This window comes from Podarcis tiliguerta (assembly GCF_965153285.1).
Source record: "Podarcis tiliguerta genome assembly, chromosome: 6".
Lineage (NCBI taxonomy): Eukaryota > Metazoa > Chordata > Lepidosauria > Squamata > Lacertidae > Podarcis > Podarcis tiliguerta.
The window spans coordinates 59,229,852-59,249,957 of NC_139539.1; the positions used below are offsets into that span (position 1 = coordinate 59,229,852).

Sequence of the window (20,106 nt, forward strand, 5' to 3'; positions counted from 1 at the left end):
ACCAAACACCTCATTCAGATTGATTGCTGAACTTGGGGTGCTGCTGGCCCTACATTATTGGAAATCCAGCATTTGTAATCCACTTTCAACACCAAACTTCCTGACATTTCAGCTGCTATTGTGCATTTCTGTATCAGCTGGATTTTAATAGATAAGTTATCACCATGGTATAGGAACATGCTGAGTACAAATCATTTTGAGAAGGACTTCTTTTGACAAAGAGGATGAATATGTTCTGTTTATAAGGAAGTAACTAGACAGGGTAATAAAAAAATGGAAAAATTATTTTGACCAACCTTCCATTATTTTTTAAAAAAGCATACTGCTTTTAAATCCATTTAATTATATTTGGCTTATCTGTTGAGCTTGAATAATATTAATTTTTGCTGGCAGAACTGCTTGTGGTCTTTCAGCTGGAATGGTCACACTAATGAAATGTGATCAACTTAAAACATAGGTGTGCTGCATACTCTTGGAAAATAAAGACAAAGAAAACAATGGGGGGGGAATCTGTGGCCCTCTAGATGTTGTCCGGACCCCCAATTCCACAGCCAGCACGGCCAATTATCCAGGAAGGGAAGGGACCATAACTCAGTGGTAGAGCATCTCCTTTGCATTCAGAAGGCCCCAGGTGTAATCAGGTAAGGGTATCTGGTACTCTACCTGATACACTGGAGAGCCACTAGCAGGTAGGCAGTGTTGAGACAGGATGGACCAATGGTCCAGTTCAGCTTAAGGCAGCTTCCTATGTTCCTCTCAGAAGTCAATAAGTTTTCTTGAGTTCTCAGCCTAAATGGAGTGGGGGCTTTTTAAAAAAGGAAGAAGAAGAAAAACATCATTTTCCTCTGGAGACAATTCTCCGGCCCAAACCCCTTCCACATCCTGACACGTAGCTGTAATTTCCTCTACCTTAAATTTCACTCGTTAGTTTCCATTACCTTCTGTACCTCGTCCACCTTCTGCGAAATATTTATGATGTCACCCTCCCACCACAAAGAAATTGCTGCCTGTTAAGGCTTTCCTTGTGTTAAATGTTATTTTAGGCTTTGTTAATAATTTAGCCACTCTAGTTCCCTAGCTGGTAGTTCCATTTATTTATCTTACTCTCCCTTGAGCTTTGCTCTTCCTCCGTGACCTCCCTCCCGTTTATCTGTGTTTCTCGTAATGAGCCTAGAGCAGCAGATTTTGTCATTACAGTAAGTCATGGTTCTTTCCTATCCCTACATTGAAGCCTGTAAGGAAAACTATGCAATTGGAGGTTTTTATTAGTTTGTGGGAAGGGGAGAGAAGCCGCAGGTTGGGTTTGTGTTTATGATTTATAAAGTTACAGTTAAAAATCAGTAGATTTGCTTATTATTACTATGCTTATATCCCATCTATCCTCCAAGGAGCTATAGTCATATACAGTTTTCTTCTGTGTTATCTTCACAAAAGCCCAGAGAGGTAGGAAAGGCTGAGAGACAGTGACTGGCCCAAGAATAACTTGGTAAACTTCATGGCTGAGTGGGGATTTGAACCGAGGTCTTTCAGGTCCCAGCCCGGCAGTCTAACCAATAACCCACACTGGTTGCATTCTACAAGCATAGATCTATACTTATGGTTGTTACTGGAAATGTCCGCACCCTGAAATCCAACACTGAGGCACTCAACAGCTGTGTCGAGTTGCCAACTTATGACTGTCCAGTAGTGTCAGCTCAGAGCAGCTGTTAGAGCTTGAGTAGACTGAGCACTGGTATGATCTAGCAGGTAGGTGTTACCTTGCTGTTCATGGGATATTCATGGCATGGCATGGTAGATGGTATCTAACATAATTTGCAAAATGGACTGTAATACACAGCTGGGAGCTTAGCAATTTGTGATGATGCATTCCAGCTGTTAACAATTGGAGAAAAACAGTTAAGTTGCTTAAATGCACAAGTTTTGTAAGGGAAAGCTCAATCTTGCTTCATTTGCAGGGCTGCCTTCTTCACATGGAGACAGACTTCTGTGACAATAGGCAGATGGAGGTTAGCACTGCCTGTTTTCGCCCTTCATGCATTTTTGCACAATATCTTACTAAAATGCAGTTGTGCTTTAAAAAGACTCCTGTAGAATACTGATCTGTGCTTCTGAAAGGGAAAAAGAGTAATGTAAAGTAAAAGTCTGATATGATTTGACACTGTAATAGGTTCACAGGAAATGGGATTTCTACTGCCTCAATTCTACAGTGTGTGCAGTTTTTATCTCTCTTTCATTCTGTAGCTTTGTTTGAAGTGGTAGACAGTGCAAACTATGTTAATGCAACTGAACTTAACTCCCAAGGTTGTTGTGGCGTAATTATTCCAATTGATAACCATCCTTGCCCACATGGGTAGCTAATGCCAGACTAAAAATGCAGAATGAGAATATAAAATACATAATAAAATGAAAATAAGTCTCCTCCCATAAACACGTTTAACATTTAGAATGTTTTCAGTCAAAGGCCTGGTTGAAGAGAAATTTTTTTGCCTGGCACCTAAAGATATATAATTAAGGCACCAGGTGAGCCTCCCTGGGGAGAGCATTCCACAAATGAGGAGCTACTGCAGAAAAGGCCCATGTTGCTACCCTTAGACCTCTCATGGAGGAGGCATGATCGCAGGATCCAGGTCAGTTCATATGGGTAGGGTTGGTCCTTGAGGTATTTTGGTTCTGAAGCGTTTAAGGCTTTATAGGTCAAAACCATCACTTCGTTGGGTTCAGAAACTAATTGTCAGCCAGTGCTTCTTTCATCTGCTTTGGTGATCACTCGTAGTGGAGTAAGATTGTCTTCCGTGAACACAGTCTTAAAAGTGTGTCCATAGGTGATTGTGAAGGCCAATTCTGGATCCACACGTCCTTCCACAGTGGGGACATAGGTTTCTGGGTGGGAGTTGATCATGGTGAGGGTTTGCCTCACCATGCCTTCCTCTTAGATCATTTCTCCCTTTTGCCCTGAGTTTGAGCATCTTCAACGTTCATGACACCTTTGGTATAGGCTGTTCTCCAGTTGGAGCGCTCACAGGCCAGTGTTTCCCAATTGTCAGTGTTTATACTACATTTTTAAAGATATGCCTTGAGAGAGTCTTTAAACCTCTTTTGTTGACCACCAGCATTACGCTTTCCATTTTTTAGCTCAGAATAGAGTAGTTTCTTTGGAAGACAATAATCAGACATCCGAACAACATGACGAGTCCAACGAAGTTGATGTAGAAGAATCATTGCTTTGACACTTTGCTTCTTCCAGTACACTGGTATTAGTTCACCTGTCTTCCCAAGTGATGTGTAAATTTTATTGGAGACACCATTGATGGAATCTTTTGAGGAGTTGGAGATGGTGTTTATAAGTGATCATGTTTCAAAAGTGAACAGTAAGGTTGGTAGTGCCAGTGCAGTCAGGCTAGGAGCAGTATAATATGTTCAAACCATCTTGCCCCAGTGTGCAGCTTGGCCACCAAATTCTGCGTCAGCTGAAGTTTCTGAACCATCTTCAGAGCCAGCCCTACATATAACAAGTTGCAGTAATCTAACCTAGAGGTTACTGGAGCATAGACAAGAGTACTTAGGCTGTTCTTGTCCTGATAGGGGCACAGCTGGGCCACCTGAGCCTCATGCTGACAGCAAAGGAGGGAGTATAACCCCATTAAGAGCAGGCAACCTCCCATGCATCTGGTCTAGGGAACTGTCCACTAACAGTGTCTCAGTCTCTGGATTGAGCTTCAGTAGGACCAGAACCATTGTAAAATGATGCCACCCACCCATAACTCAGACAGCCGCTCCAGAAGGATTTCATGGTCAGTGGTATCAAAAGCTGCTGAGAGATTGAGGAGAATAAGAGACACATTTCTCCTGGCCATCTCCCAACAGAGGTCAAAGCAATTTCTATGCCAAAACTGGGCCTGAACCCTGTAGGAAATGGACCTAGAAAATCAGCTTCCTCCAAGAGCAATCAAGGGTAATCAAACAACAAAAACAATCCCTCCTTCACTTTCTCCTTTCTTGCTATTGAAGATAAGCTTCATAAAAGAAGGTTAGGATGTTTCCTTCAGAGTTATTGATGGTGTAATAAAATTAGAAAACAATACTTAACCTTTTGTTACTGTTTAATTTGTAACTGTCTCAAATGTTCTTCATAAAACAGATAAATAACCAGATATTGTATGGAAGAAGTCACCAGAATGCTTCTGCAATCATTAAGACGGCACCATCAAAGGTCAAGCTGGTATTTATACGGTAAGAATGGCATAGTCATTAACTCTTGTGCTCATCATTAGTGGCCTGAACTTGGGGGAGCCGCAAAATGAGAAAGATTCAGTATTCAAATGAAATTGAGGGCTGCTGAAGTGTGCTCCATTTGTCACACAGTTCCCTTTCTTTCATTTTTCCCCATGATGTAACCTCTCATTCTGGTGGTGCCCTCATCTGAGTCTACTGAAAACTGATATGTCAATGCCTTGAAATTAAATCACTTTCACATTTTAGCAAGTCATGGAAGACCAGTGTGATAGATTAGAACAGAGCGTAAGGTGGTTTGGTAGAAGGCAATCCAAGTAAAACAGAGCAAGGTGCTCTTATTCAGTTTTACGGACAATATTAAACTAACTGGATATTGTGTCACTTCCTTGAACAATTCAGGATCCAAGTAGGAAGGGAAAACAACTAAATGAGAGCAGACTCTCGCCTTTTTCATATGTATTTCATGACTGCAAAAGCAGGAAATTCTTCCCATATAAGCCAAGCCTGATTCAGAGGTGGTGAAGCTGTGGCTCTCCATATATCACTGGACTCCAACTTGAATCGTTCCTCACCTTTGACCACACTGGCTTGGGTTAATGGGAGTAGGAGCATGGCTATATCTGGACAGCTACAACTCCCTTATCCACTGGTCTAGGCCATATGTCTGGCTTGCTGTGGAGAAGTAGAGAGATCCTGGAACTGGAAACGACATGAAAATACCCTGACACCATGGGGGGAGGCGGAATTATCTAAACCTAAATCAGTACACAGTTGCTCCAGTTTGGAACAGAAATGGGGAACCTGCAGCCTTTTACCTAATTTCATGTGATTGGGGGGAGCCCAGGGGACAGAAGGTGGGTGGGAGAGGAGAAATGAGGTTGGGGGAGATGAAGAAGGTGGAAGGAAAATGGTAAAGCCCTCTGTGGTTAGTTCAGGCCTCTGGCAAGAACCAAAGTCCCTCCCTCAGCAGCCCATTGGACTAGAAAGAAGGGGGAGGGAGAAGTCAGTTGGAGACAGAAAAGGGGGAGGGGGACTCTGCCTACTGCAGCCATGTGGCCCCTGACTTTAGCCCTAAAGGGAATGCAGCATTCAAGAGAAAAAAGGCTCCCCACCCCCAGTCTGGAGACTCCTTGGATGAAATCCACGAGGCCAATTTGTGTGCATGTCATTTATATGCCTTTGTTGCCATATTTTGATTATTACATATATCCATTCAGTTAAAAGCAAGGCAATCACTGTACTCTAGCCAGCAGGTATACTGTGTTCAAAAGAAGGTTTCCATTTCCATGGCCTCAGCTGGATGGGGAATTGTGTGCATAAACAGGTCCTGTGCAGGCGGATAACCTTTCAAATCAGATAGTTGGGGTTGTACACATGGAGACCTTTCTGAAAGACCCCGCCAATCAGCTGTTCAAGGAGAGGCTCAGGGGGCTCATTTTTTAATGGATCCCTCCTGTTTCTCTTTCCTTGCCAAGAATCCGGCTGGTGGCATCTTAACCTTTTGAAAGAGCTCCTTACAGGTGGATCTGCTACTCTCATTTATGCAAGCTCAGTTGGGTTGGTGCATTAATGTCTATGCTGCTGGGTGGTCCCAGAAGTGATAAGAGAGCACAGGAGGCAATTGCCTAGCAACTGAATGACCAGGTTTGGTTTTTTTAATTTGTGTATATTACACAAGCAGAAAGGAGGAAAGACAAGGTAGCATTGGCATGATATGAGAGAAAGCAGGTGCTAGAAGAGAAAGGCCTGCTGACCTTAGGAGTACATCTCTCTTTAGCTCTTGTCCTTGCCATTCCAGTCCCTGGGCAGTTCTTTAAAGCAAGGAAAGTAATTCAAGCTGGCAACAAACAGGAAAGCCATCATTTCCTCATGGGCGGCCTGTCCTGTTTCCCCACCTGAGGCAAAATGGGAGATGCCCCTCCTGCCCCTCTGCCATGCCCGACTTCCACTGCTACCGTGTCCCAGCTCTCACTGTATTTGGTGGCAGCCAGGGTGCTCCTCATAGTGTTGCCACTCACTCAGCTTCTCCACCAGGGGTGGGGAGGATGAGCAGCAACGCTGCATGCCAGAAGTTCTCTTGGACTTCCACCGCTTGAGGCAGGTGCTTCACCCCATGCCATGGGTTCTAGGGGTGAGGGATCTGAGGCCTGGTAGCCAAATGTGGCTCTCTAGGCCTCTATCTGGCCCTCTCCTCCACACAGGCCTCCTCCCCAAGCCACGCAAGGAATGTGTCCTTGCTTGTCTGGATGGAGAGGCACATGTTTATAAACCTCTGACTTTTCAGTGGCTGTATAATCACTTGCCCTGTCTGCTTTTTTGTCAGCCATCAATAGCATGTGGCCCTCAGAAAGTTGCTCCCAAGGGGATGTGGCTTTTTGGCTGAAAAGGGTTTCTCCATCCCTGCTCTACAGGATTGGAATCCGGCTTAGTTACTAAACCCATATTTTGCTTTTACTGCTACAATAAGCTTTGCTGACTGTGTGTTCAGTTCAGCTTTTAGCGTACTGCTTAATTAGATTTTAGACCTGTGGCTGGGACTATTGTTTTATTCGATCTTTTAAGAAGGTAGAGTGCCCAGCAGATTTTTAAGTGAAGAAAAAAGTATTTGTGACACGTTGGTTTGGATGTAATGATGCCCTGGTGCAAGTGAAAGATGCTTGTGTTTGTGTGGAAATGGAGAAGGAGAGAGAAGACCAGGAGGTCTCCATTTTCTATCAATTTTTGAAAGTGCCAAACCCTGTGTTGAATCAAACACCATTCTGAAGGGTCTCACTGACCCTCAGGAGAGGTTTTCCAGGAAGATGAGGGAATGCAATTAGACAGGAAAGTCCATTCTGCTATGTGAGAACACCACTAGCAATTCTTAGGATCCATGTTATTATTATTTGGCCTTTACTGATAGTGTGACTGGGGAACAAATGGCAAACTGGTTGGTTGGTTCACTGCAAGGAAGACCATTTGAGGACTTTTGTCATCACTTTGGCTGGTAGCAAAACAGCTCACATTGCAGATGGGATGCCTCATCTGTGGAATGCAAATAGGTCGGCTGCCACAGGGTAAAGGTAGGCAGCGGACAAGCCTGATAGACGTGGAAAGCATTTTTTGAAGCATAGTTTTGTATATGATCTGGTATGACATTTTGAAAGAGTCTGGGGAAAGAAATTAGACTATACATGAGAGGCATGGGAATATGGTGAATGGAGAAGGAACTGAGAGGTGAAATATTGTAGGATGTATAGAGGACTTAAGTTCGCTAGGAACACCAGCCAACCAAACAAACAATTAAGCATGTCCTTTAATCTCTCCCAGACCTTACCTTTGGCTGATCTATATCACCGCAGGCATGAACTTACTAAAAGGCTTCACTTTACTCTGCCCTTATCACATCTGTAAGGCAGGGATCTTAATATTGGCTTAGCTTACAGTGTTGATGTAAACACCATTGGGACAATTTTGTGAGGAGGCTATTGCTGTATGTAAAAAAACAACACCTTTTTTAAAGCAAGCTTTGATGTCCTGTGGCAACCAACTACAGAATTAACATGGAAATGTGTTTCCCAGTTTTAGGATTTGAAGACTATCACTTGTTCAGATTCTCTCTTCTTAGTTGGATATTATGGAATGGTTTCCCCCTCAAGGCAAACAGATTTAGTTTGGCTGTGGCATGTGCCAGTCACTGTTAAAATCTGTTGCCTATGCAGTTAACATTATGGTTTTCTATTACGTGTTCAGCCATTTATCAGATTTTGCAGTACAGTATTCTGAAAGCCATCATGCACCAGCTATTTCTGTAGATGCATGTCAATTTTTAATGTGTATTTTATACGTTTCACGCTGGTTTGTAGCCAGAGCGGTAGCCTCATCCCCATCTCAGAATTGTGTTCATCTATACTGGTGATCAAGAGTGAAAATGAAACCACCTCCATCCTTGGTTTCTTGTGTAGTATAGGTCAGGGGGAAATTGACATCCGGGGGAGGAGGGTTCCTTTTCTTTTCGGCATTTTTGTAAAAAAAAAAAAAAGCTGAACAATTTTGGAGGTTTCCTAAAAAACACAACAACTTTTGGGGTTTCCTGGTTTTTACTTTTTGAAATATGGCAACCCTATGAATTCTGAAGTTTGATTCTGGTACCCACTATTTGTTACTGACCCTGCTTTCTAAGAAATATAAGCAGTGACTAAATCTATGCTCCATATACTTTGTAAGTGAAAATCAACCTTAGAGTCTGGATCTTAAAGTCTTGGTAAGTTTGACCATATGTGACTATGGTTGAAGAGCAGACCTAGTAAAATGAAAAATTAGTTGTTATCCTTGGCAGTGCAAGGCAACCAGGGGAGAGATTAATGATCTTGCTTTCAGCCTCTTACTTTTCTCAGTTACTGAAATTAAATGTCGTGTACAGCAACTCACTCTTCATTACTTAATTGCATTTGAAAATGTGTCTGGGAAAAGCTGCTCAGACAGTAGAAAAATCATATATGAAACTGGATCCAACTGGGGTTGGCGATTGCCCTGCTCTGCAAAAAGATTGGATTGGTTTATTTAAATAAATATAAAATGAGGCCAATGATAAAGAATGGTTAGTTTTGCATAGGAATTGCGGTTCTCTCTTCCCCCCTTCCAGTTATTTAGACAAGAGTATAACAGATACTTGAATTTTTTCTGGGGGTATGTGTACCCCCAGAAAAAGCACCATATAATATTAACATAATATATCATAAGATCAACATAAGATCATAAGATCAACATAAACATTAAATTTAAAAATAAACTGGGTTAAGAACAGAACAGAAAATATCTTAAAACCAGGAAGAGTGGAATCAAACCTTTATATATCAGAAGGTATGAGGGGGGGGAGTTTTGTCCTACTTGCCTTAAAAGTAAACCAGTACATAAATTGTTATGAATTAGATCTCTTAAGAACTGCTCTCACTACTGATGGTGTAACTCAGGAAGTTTTAGGAAAGGAAGGAGGCAGCAGCAGCAGCAGCAGTGGCTAGGGTCATGGCAGTGGGAATTTCAGTTTTCTCCCTGACTCAGGAAGGGCATTCCAGCAGCTTTGGGGTTTTAGCTGCTCTGGAAAGAGAGAGTGAATCGCCACGTTGGAGCCACATGTATTCTCAGCTTGATTAAATCAGCACTATAAAAATTGATAATAGTCACTTGAGTTCAGGTTGCCTCTACCATTATAAATTTCATGTGCGAAAAGTACTTTTTGTGAATGATAGGTCTGAAGGAGGCATAAGGACCATTGTGTGTGGTCATTTGTTCCATTCTGTATACCTGTGTGTATTAAAATGGTGTGTACATAGTTGGCCCCAAGTTTTTTTTGTGTTTTTTGTTTTGTTTTGTAAACCAGAAAACTCTGATCTTAAAAGAAACTCTTTTCCTAATGTCTTCGGTACCTTAAGCTTATTAAAGCATGGGATTGCCGCTCTTCCTTGTTTTGCTTGTTTAGCTAGATGAAGTATCTATCTATTTAACAGCTGTTAAAATGTAACTTTGAAAAATGTGGCATGAATTGATAAATTCCAAGACAATACGTGGAAATCTTAGGATTTAAATAATAACAAACCAAATATTGTAGATAGTTAACAATGTATTCCTTATACAGATACGTATGGTCTAAAATACTGAGCCACAGGGTATAATAATAGCTGGCACTTGTGATGATAAAGTAGGCAAATGAGATACAGTTAAATTTGAGAATATAGGCAGTTGGATGCAGAGATCTGTAAAGCAGAGCTCCAGCAATAGATGGAAGTGGTTAGGGTAGAAGTGATTTTCGCAAGATGTCCCTTTTCCCTGCAGTCTGCTGTGGCCTTGAAAAATCTGCTCTGGAGAATTGACATACTCTCTGCAACAGTGCAGGATGTGACCTGGGGACTGAGAGGAGGAAGAGGAATTAGTAAAAAGTGTCTCCACCATCCCTTCTGTCGGCAGAAGCCTCTACCAGAAAGTTCCTAGTCACTTCTGCAAACAGAAGGGACATTGCCATTAACTGAAGGATTCCTTCCATTTGTGAGGATCTCCACTGGATCCAGTTCGAATTTTAGTTTCTCCTATTTTCTGCTCTGTGGCAGGCCATCTGCTTTGTTTGCAGAAGACTTCTGGGTCCTATCACTGCCATTTTCAGGTAGGGCTGAAATTTACCGTCTGAAATCCTTGAGAGCTGCTGTCAATCAATGTAGATAATACTGAGGTAAATAGAACAATGATCTGACTTTGTATAAGGCAGCTTCCTGTGTTCCTGTACTTCTGAAATAAACCCTATGTAATCCATTGTATTATGATCCTTTAGCTGACATGCATATACACACACTTTCCCCAGCATATTTCTTTAAATGAATTAAAACCTGGGACTTTTTGATGGGGGCTTTTCACACTTCCACCTGGAGATAAATTATATCATTTGGTGTCTGTGATCATCATTTTACACATGGGAGTCACAAACTGATTATGAACTTGAGAAACGTGCATGTGGAAATTCACCTTTTTTTTTACTATAGTACTACTGGGAATTGAAAGGCTGTGGCAGATGGTTGCGTTTGTGCTGAGTTTTTTTTGTCATGCAGTGTAATTCCAACATTGTGTTTAGGACCCCTCACTGGCCTGCTTTAACGCGAAAGTGAGATTGCCATTACTTTCCATTGTAAAAATAAATATATTCTGTTTTACAGCTGCTGAGATGGTAGTACAAAAGTCCATTTATTTATTTTCTGTGGTGCCGTTTAAAACACGCCATTACTTTTGAAGCAACCTCCTTTGAAGCAGGACTAAAGTTGTGTTGAATATGTACGGTCACAGCAGGAATAGATTATGTGCAGCAACCTCTTTTCACCTAGTTTTCTTTCTTTCTTTTTCTCTTACCTCAGAGAGAGTTGCTTTATATGAATAAAAATTACCATCTCTAAAATTGCCTCTGGTGCAGATTTGATGGTGATGAGGAAAGGCAGGTGGCAGAGGTGTGCTTAAAAATTGCTCAGAACAATGTCAAGGATCCAAAGGGCACTTGAGGGTGGAGTTACTATGCATCATGCCCTACACAGGACTTCTTTTGGAAATGGCAACCCTGCATTGCATTGTCACATCGTGCGTTTCTCTGTACTCTGTATCATTATTTTCAGGACTGGGGAAACAACTTGTGTAAGCCTTCCTAAACATTACTGTGCAAAGGTGCTGCTCTGATATCTGGTTTCCCCCTGAGGCACAAGCTTTTCCAACAACTCCCCAGCCTTTAAACTGCAGGTCTTCACACTCCTTCCCTAAGATTAGGAGAGGCTGGGGAAAGGGAATAGCTTTGCTGTATGTGCAGAACTCGCCACAAAGCCTTCTTGCTGCCTAAATCAAAAGAGAGGACTTTTATAGAATGTCTGAAGTTGTTTCACTGCTTACAGATCTCCTCATTAGAGGCTGCATCAAGTGCTGCGGAGGCTTTATGCTGATTTCCTTGTTACTTGTGCTGATTAGCTGTTTTATATATTTTTTTCAAAAAAAAAAAAATTAAACCCAACAACTGGCAGAACCTAAATTGGCACCAGACAGAAATTACCAGGGGTTATGGAGCTTTTAGATATGCTGATTAATTCTCATCAGCAGGAGCTACATCATAATTGGTTTGTATGCTTGGGAAAACAAAAGGAGCTAGAAAATTGCTGTTTAACATGCTGCACTGTTTTAAAGGGAGGTTCTTGGAAATGTGAAGTACAGCTGAGTATCATTTATCTGTAAGAATATTCTGTGCACTTCTGTATGCATTGTTCAAATATTGTCATTTCTGGCTGCCCAGCCCATCAAGTTTTGTGCTAAACAAGAATATGAGAGGTTGAAAGTAGAATATTGATGGCCTTAATCAGAAACTGTTTCTATCAACTATATTAGTACATCACTACAATGCTTCCCCCCCCCCCAAAAAAAAATGTTTAGGGATACTCTCATTTTCCTACTCATATTGAAATACTGCCCCTCATGAGATTCACAAAATGTTTTGGGGTATGTGTACCTCTGCGTCCCGTCCCCCCCGAAAAAAGGCACTGCATCACTAGTTATTTGAAGAAAATGCATCAGTCCTTGTTAGGCCACTTGCGGGGGCTTAACATGGCAATCCAGTGTGGTATAGTGGTTAAAGTGTCAGACTAGGACGTGAGAAACCAGGGTTCAAATCCCTCACTCAGTCAGGCAACCTTGGGCCCATCACAGTCTCTCAGCCTAACTGAGCTTGCCGGCTTGTTGTGAGGATGAAATGGAGAGCGGAGAACTATGTACCCCACCTTGAGTTCCTTCGAGGAAAGATGAGATATAAATGTAGCACCAGCCGTAGTAATCCTTTTAATTTACAAAGTTTTATACTTCATTTAAAATATTTTTATATGTTCTTCATTACAAATACAAATCCAGAGGGGCTTACAAATTAAAACAAATCCAGATGCATCATACTAGTACCATAAACAATGTGGATAGTTACAACCAGTCAAATAAAAAAATATATCAGTGCTGGTACTTTAGGCCGCCAAAAACTTGGCCGAATACCCATGTCTTCAGCAAGAATCGAAAGGTTAAAGAGTAGGCCTCATCCATATCTCAGAGGGCAAGCAGTTCCAAACTAGGTGCCACCACTGAGGAGGCTTTCTTCCCATGTTGCCATATAGCTCAGCTAAGAAGGGTTCCCCAGATCTTAACAAGCAGGCAGGTACACACAGGATAAGGAATTCTCCCAGGTGTCTATTCCCCAGATTGTATCGGGTTTTGTAAGTCAATAGGAGTACCTTGAAGTGGTAACATAGAGAGAGTCTGTATATTACTTTCAGAATTGGTATTGCGTATTTGTGACAGGACACCCCAGATAAAAGTGTAGCCACCCAAAGTGAAGCTTTCTTCAAGAACAGCCCCACACAAAGCGCCTCTAGTCTTGAGGTCTCTTGTTTCACTGTGAGCTTCTGAATGCCAGTTGGTGGGAATCACAAGCTGGGTGCCTGCTGTTGACCTCAGCTCCTGCTTTTTGACTTCCCATAGGCATCTGGTTGGGCATGATGAGCCATGGGTCTGGTCCAGCAGGCTCTTCTTGTGTTCTTATGTACTTTGGCAAGGCCAAATGTGGTAAAAGTCACTTCTTGCTGCAAAGGTCACTTGGGCCTCCAGTGATAATGGCTCTGATGGCACTCCCAGGTCACATGCCAGTTCTTTCAGCGAGAGTGCAACCTGTCCAGAACAGAAAACCTCCCCAATTTCCAGACCTATACCTTATCAGGATTTATATTCAACTTATTGGCCCCCCTTTGACCCACCTCTGTATCTAATCACCAGTCCAAGACCTGCACAGCCTCGACTGGCTCAGTTGTACAGAGAAAGATAGTTGGGTATCATCAGCATACTGATCACACCTCTCTCCAAACCCTCCAATGTGCACTTCCAGCAGCTGCAAATAGATGTTGATATAAAAAATTACCGTACAAAAAATTGATGGGAGCATAGCGTTCTATGTAAACGTTACAGGAGAGAGCAGTATTGAAAGCACGGTTGGAAATAGCCATTGGCAGGAAACATAAGCAGGAAATTGATGTGCCTCTAGGTAGGCCTCTTAAAACAGTATGCTGGCCAGCCCCACTAGGCAATAGCCCTAATCATACTATAAGTGGTGCTGGGCTATTTGCATGCAATTTAAAATATGGAAGCTTTCCAAATTACAGTGCATTTCCAATGTGGTTCTTAGTGCTAAACTTCTTGCCCCCTTGTTTTAAGAAAAATAAAGAGACAGATGCATTATTTGGTCAGTATCTAAATGCCTTACATTTTTACAGGGCTGTGTATTTTATTGTGCTGAAGGTGCATTTTTCTTGCTCTTGCTAAACGGATCTGGATCTGGTCAGTGCATAGTTGGGAGCCCACCCTGAAATTCTATGTATGCCACCTTAAAGGAGGATTATAAACGCAAGAGATAACTAAAATAACCAATAAGAGAAAATGAAGATGTTTTTGCAGTCTGTCTAATGTATTGATTCCCTCTCTTCTCTCCTTTGCTCGCTTTTCAGCAATGATGATGCATTTAACCAGATGGCTGTTGCTCCTTTCCCATTACCCTCCAGCTCCCAGTCTTCCATTGAGGTAAGATACTTTCTGATTAGTGTTTCCTAAATGAAAGCAATTAATCATAATTAGCAGATTAATATAAACCATGGCATTCATCTAATTAAACTCTACAAAAAACAGTCAGCAGAAGGCCAACAGAGCATGAATTTCCCTTCATAATGCAATAGCTGGCATGGTTCACTGTTGTGCACGTCTGTCTGCATTTTTTCAGTGATGCAAAATCAGCTCTATTTAAGTTTGAAACATTAAACACAGAGATGAACTATGCTGAAAACCTGATACCTGAAGCACTTTTCTCTCCCAAAACCAAGGACGGAGCACTCCAGTTCACATAGGGGCACCCTCAGTGTTTTTTGGAGTGACATCCTCGGGTCTTGTTGATGTATATGTGTGTGTTAAAGAGCATAATGAGAATAAAGGGGCTCGCTGTGTAGGTCAGCACAACCTCTTTATATGAAGCTCTGAGACAAATAGGCAGCAAATTCAAATGATACAGTATAGGTGTTGTGGACTCCAAGCATCTACCTTGTCCTCTCACAGCTGCATTCTGTAGAAGCTCCTCATAAACAATTGTCTTGTCAATCAATGCCACCTGGGCATTGAGTCTAGGAACACATACCTTCTGAGACCAACACTCCAGAAAGGGCCAAAGCCTCCATAACACTGCCTTCAGAAACTGTTCCAGCTAGGCAGCCCAACAAGATACTATGGCTGATGATATCAAAAGCTACAGAAAGGTTCAGGAGAACTCACAGGGTTTCACTCCCCCTGTGCATTCCCCTATGTAAGTTATCCATCAAGTTGACAGCCATATCTTTCCTAACTCAGTTGGAAGGCAGGCTAAAACAGATCCAAATAATAATGAGTTTCGTTCAAGACTGTCTGGAGTTAAAAGGATGCTACTCTCTGCAATGCCTTTCTCAAAAATTGTAAATTAGTCACCAGGCAAACACTTGAATCCAAACTCTCCAGCTCCAAATTAGGGTCTAATTATCACTTTTAATGGATCATGCCATCTATTAAAACAGGAACCTTCTATCACGTTGTTAGAGTCAACATGACATTGGAGATGGAGAAATATCAACAGTGGTATTCCCTTGCATGCTAGAGCATCAGGTAGAACTTTTCATCTTGTGCAGAATTGAGTGTGAATTTTCAAGGACAATGGAAAGAGTTTCACTTGTACTTATTCCTATCCGAACGTAACAACTATTTCCAACAATAGAACATTCTTCTTCTGGGTTTAATGAATATTAACAATTCATGGATTCATGGAGTGGATTCAGAGGTAGACCTTGCATATGTCCATAGAAAATGCAGCTATTGCATGTGCCTACAAGTCCTCTAGGGACACGGGTGGCGCTGTGGGTTAAACCACTGAGCCTTGGCTTTGCCAATTAGAAGGTTGGCGGTTCGAATCCCTGCAATGGGGTGAGCTCCCGTTGCTTGCTTCCTGCTCCTGCCAACCTAGTAGTTCGAAAGCACGTCAAAGTGCAAGTAGATAAATAGGTACCACTCTGGCGGGAAGGTAAAACGGCGTTTCCGTGCGCTGCTCTGGTTCGCCAGAAGCAGCTTAGTCATGCTGGCCACATGACCCAGAAGCTGTACACCGGCTCCCTCGGCCAATAAAGCGAGATGAGCGCCGCAACCCCAGAGTCGTCTGCAACTGGACCTAACGGTCAGGGGTTCCTTTACCTTTTACCTTTACAAGCCCTCTGTCTCAAAATAGTGCCATCCACAGCACAATCCAGACAATCAGAAAGCCAAAAAATCCTATGTACATAGCAAATAATTCAAGAAAATGTGCCAGGCTACAAACTGCAGGTCACATTTCGACCTCTTCACACAACTACACCTGGTCTTATGCCAACTTCACATTTGAACCTCATTGAGTTGCCTTTGGGAAAACCACCATTTTGGAGAATGGCCAGTTTCTTCCAGCATCCACTGAAAACAAAACAGTATCTGACTCACAGAGAAAGTAGGTTTCTACAGTCAGGAAACCCTGGGATTGCTGCCAAACGTATTTGGAAGCCAGGCCAAAAAGATGGTGTATCTATATTGGTGAAATATCATAATATGGAATTCCAGAAGTTTGATAATGAGCATCTATTATGTTGCCTTTTGTTTTGACTTGCAAGCCCAATGATTATGCATGGCTACTTTATAAATAAGAGAAAAGATTTTCCTCCTTCACATTGGTCCATGCCCTCTTTAAATACCCTTGTTCTCATTTTTATTATAGAGAGTTGATTTTCTATCATAACCCAGGAGTAGTGTGTCAATTTCTGGATAATTACTGTTTCCCTGATTGTATTTTATTTTTTTGCTGAATTGATGTTACCTGGTATTGAGTCAAGTATTTCCTTCTACTGTATTATCCAGTTCTTCTGCTTTAGTTTCTTTGTGATTTCTCACTCTATACCATTTTTTTCCAACTTTGTGTGTCTTTTATACCCAAACAACATTATTCTGGTAATGACTTGGTGAAATATGTAACATTATGCAGTTGCATAGTTTAATCATGTTGCAGTACACCATCGGTTTTTTAAATGTCACTAAAGATATGGGGTGTGCTGGTGTCCTGTGTCCTGTGTGTGTGCACAGTGAAGCAGAGCAGACTTCACAGGGATAACTCTAGAAAGTCTGGCTTTGAAGGCTATGGATACTTTCCAGTTAATTTGAATGGAAGATTTCATCTTCTGAAAACCTGTTATTTCTCATTTCTGTTATTTATAAGCTGCCTTTCAACCAAAATTGGTTCCCAAGGTAGTTTACAGAATTTTAAAAACTTACATATATTTAAAACCAACAATAAAACTTCAGGCAGAAAACTAAACCATAACAGCCAGTTAACCATTGCTGTTTTATTAAGAGTTTGAGAGTGCACAGAGTGTGGCTCATTTGATGCATGTTCAGGATCTGGGATTTATTAAACTTCCCGGGAATCTCAGCTTTCTTTCTTTCTTCCTTTCTTCCTTTCTTTTGAGACACATTTCTAACTGTTGTGCTGGTGGACCAAAATCTGAAAATGTACGTGTGTTCTCTGCAAAAGAGTGAAAAACCCAAATACTCAGTGTTTTGTACCTTATTCTCTTCCTACTGCTGCTTTTTGGTTCCTAACCTCTATACAGCATGCTTTTTGTGGGAAATATGCCATCTAAGCCAAGGCTGGAATTGCAGTGAAGTGACAGAAAACAAGAGCGATCTGAATGGTCATATGTGGATATTTGTGTTTCCAGAGCCTTGTGGACCATAGCCCAGATGACCAGTTGGACACTGTTCATGAAAGCAAGGCTGATTTGTTGAGTCTCCCTCCAAAGAAATATATTCTGTAGTTTTATTGCTAAAATTTTAAGTGAAATTCACATTCCTAAATTGAAAAACAAAACTTTTTCACCAGGACCACAGTACCACCGAATCTGCAAGTGGTGAAGAAGATACCAGTTGGGAATTTCTTACAAAAAGCTCAACGGATGATGTGTACACTAAACTAGTAAGCATGCGCTTCAAGAAATATGCAAATTTCTTTACAGAGTCAAGGTTCCAGTAGGGGGGGGGGGGACTTGAAAAGGAAAGAGAAGCAGGAAATGACATTGGTGCAGTTTTGCACACTGTACAGACCAGCCCCAAACAACAGAGAAACTATAATTGAATTTTGGTGCCCTATATGTGTGTTAGACTTGAACCTTGGATTCTCATGTTGGGACGGGGCAAACAATCAAAACCATAATACTTTTGGTGAGTGTAAATTAGACAGAGAGGGTAAAATGATGTCAAGCTAGCACAGAACCATGCATGGAATTGAGAACCATAGCTGTTTAGAGATCTTGCTAAGTCCCTCTTTATTTCCACTCACCCGGATTTGTATTTTCAAATGTATAGCTATAACTGTTAGAGCTAAAAACTCTCTAGTTTTTGAGAGCTAGTTTGAGAGCTAAAAATTCTCAAGATGATAAATTCTGTCTCAATTCTGAATTCAAATAATGAATTCTGCTCTTCTGAAACTCACATCATCTCAACCCCCACCACACACCCCTCTGCTAATGAGATCTAGTATAAAGTACCTTATAATGGTTTGATAGTGCCATTTATTCCCTGTGGAGAATGTTAGAGAAGAGAGAGAGGCCTGTTGACTGGCCCTTCTGCATGTCCAATGCGGTAATCTTGAGAGGCTTTCCTTCAAGTGCTTCTGCCAGCTGAGGTGAAGTGGTTGGTTACCAGAGTGAGAACCTCCTCAGTGGTGGCACCCTACTTGTGGCATTCCCTGCCTGCTCAGAGAGGCCTGACTGATGTCAGTATTGCTATCCTTTCAATGCCAGGCACTTGTGCACTCTCAGGCTTTTAAATGTACAGTGGTACCTCGGATTATATACGCTTCAGGTTACACACGCTTCAGGTCACACACTCCGCTAACCCAGAAATAGTGCTTCAGGTTAAGAACTTTGCTTCAGGATAAGAACAGAAATTGGGCTCCAGTGGCGCGGCGGCAGCAGGAGGCCCCATTAGCTAAAGTGGTGCTTCAGGTTAAGAACAGTTTCAGGTTAAGAACGGACCTCCGGAACGAATTAAGTACTTAACCCAAGGTACCACTGTATTTGTCTTTTTAAGGTATTGTTGTTTATATTTTATTTATTCGGTTTATTATCTCATTTTTGTGAACTGCTCCAGAAAATTTGCTAAAGAGTAAAATACAAATATTTTGAATAAATGAATTCATCCACCTGGCAGTCAGGAAGAGTAGCACACATCTGTTCTCTGGTAGTACTCAAAGTACATTTTTACATGGATGCTTGAATGCCTCAGCTGTTCAGTATGCCAATATATTTCAACTGCTCTCTATGTCAAAGCAACTTAAGGCAACCCAATCGTGCTAGGCATACAGTTATGGGTATTTTGTATTTATGACTTAAAAGAATAGTATAAAATTCTTGAGATTTCAGAAAGCCTTTTTATGTCGGTGTTCTTTCATGTATTTATTACAGCTATTTATATCCCATATTTGAGGCTGCAAATCCTTTGACTGCTGCTTATAAGTAACACCAATGTGTATTTTGAGAAGGCAAGGGGTGAGGAATGAGCAGTATCACCATAGAGCAAATTATAAGGAGGATTCCTAGTAGGGCAGCTGGTGGTAGACAGCCTCATAAAAGGAGGAAACAGTCTAGCCTTCAACAGGAAGCCTCCCTTGCTTTTCTGGAATCCTTCCCACAGGGCAGTTGACAGTAGATGGCTCTGTGGGGGAAGGTGCAATCCAGCGGGAACTGCAACATGCGTTTAATGCTGTTTTTGTCCCTCCCCACAGGCCAGTTTGTGCCTGTTGCCCACTTAGCTGGAGCAGCTTGTGGAGACTTCTTCACCTCTCTGTCAAGCTCTCTTCCCGTTTGACAGATTTTGATCCAAAGGGTTTAAGGCCACCCTCGAGCAGGACATTGGTTGCTTGCACTGTGGAACACAATGTATGAGAAACTGATTGACGTGTCAGTCTCTAAATACCTTGATGAGACTAAAAGGAGAATAGGTTATAGAGAGTAGAGAGCAAGCCATTTCTGCACACCCCTGCTTTTAATTTGTCACAAGCCCTTTTTGAGACTAGTAATAGGTCACTGTTGCAAGTCTTCAGCTACCTTCTACATACTAATGTTTTCTGCAAATGAAAGTAGTTAAAGTACAGCAAAATGCTTTGTATTTATTTACTCAACATATCAAATATCCTAATATTCAATCTATAAAAGTATTCTTATAGAGCAGCTTACAATAAACAATAATTAGACACAAAACAATTAA

The 20,106-nt window shown here is 41.6% G+C and overlaps 1 protein-coding gene across 13 annotated transcripts in view; it reads left to right on the top strand.

Moving 5' to 3' along the window:
- PATJ (PATJ crumbs cell polarity complex component) overlaps nt 1–20,106 on the top strand; it is a 157,190-nt gene that overhangs the window by 98,743 nt on the left and 38,341 nt on the right. For 9 of the 13 annotated variants that reach the window (XM_083447968.1, XM_083447971.1, XM_083447964.1 and 6 more), the window contains exons 29-31: nt 4,139–4,230; nt 14,262–14,334; nt 17,723–17,815. In XM_083447968.1, the coding sequence (XP_083304094.1) occupies nt 4,139–4,230; nt 14,262–14,334; nt 17,723–17,815 (258 nt within the window). The remainder of the gene's footprint in view (nt 1–4,138; nt 4,231–14,261; nt 14,335–17,722; nt 17,816–20,106) is intronic. The other 4 variants (XM_083447973.1, XM_083447965.1, XM_083447966.1 and 1 more) reach the window with 1 other exon arrangement.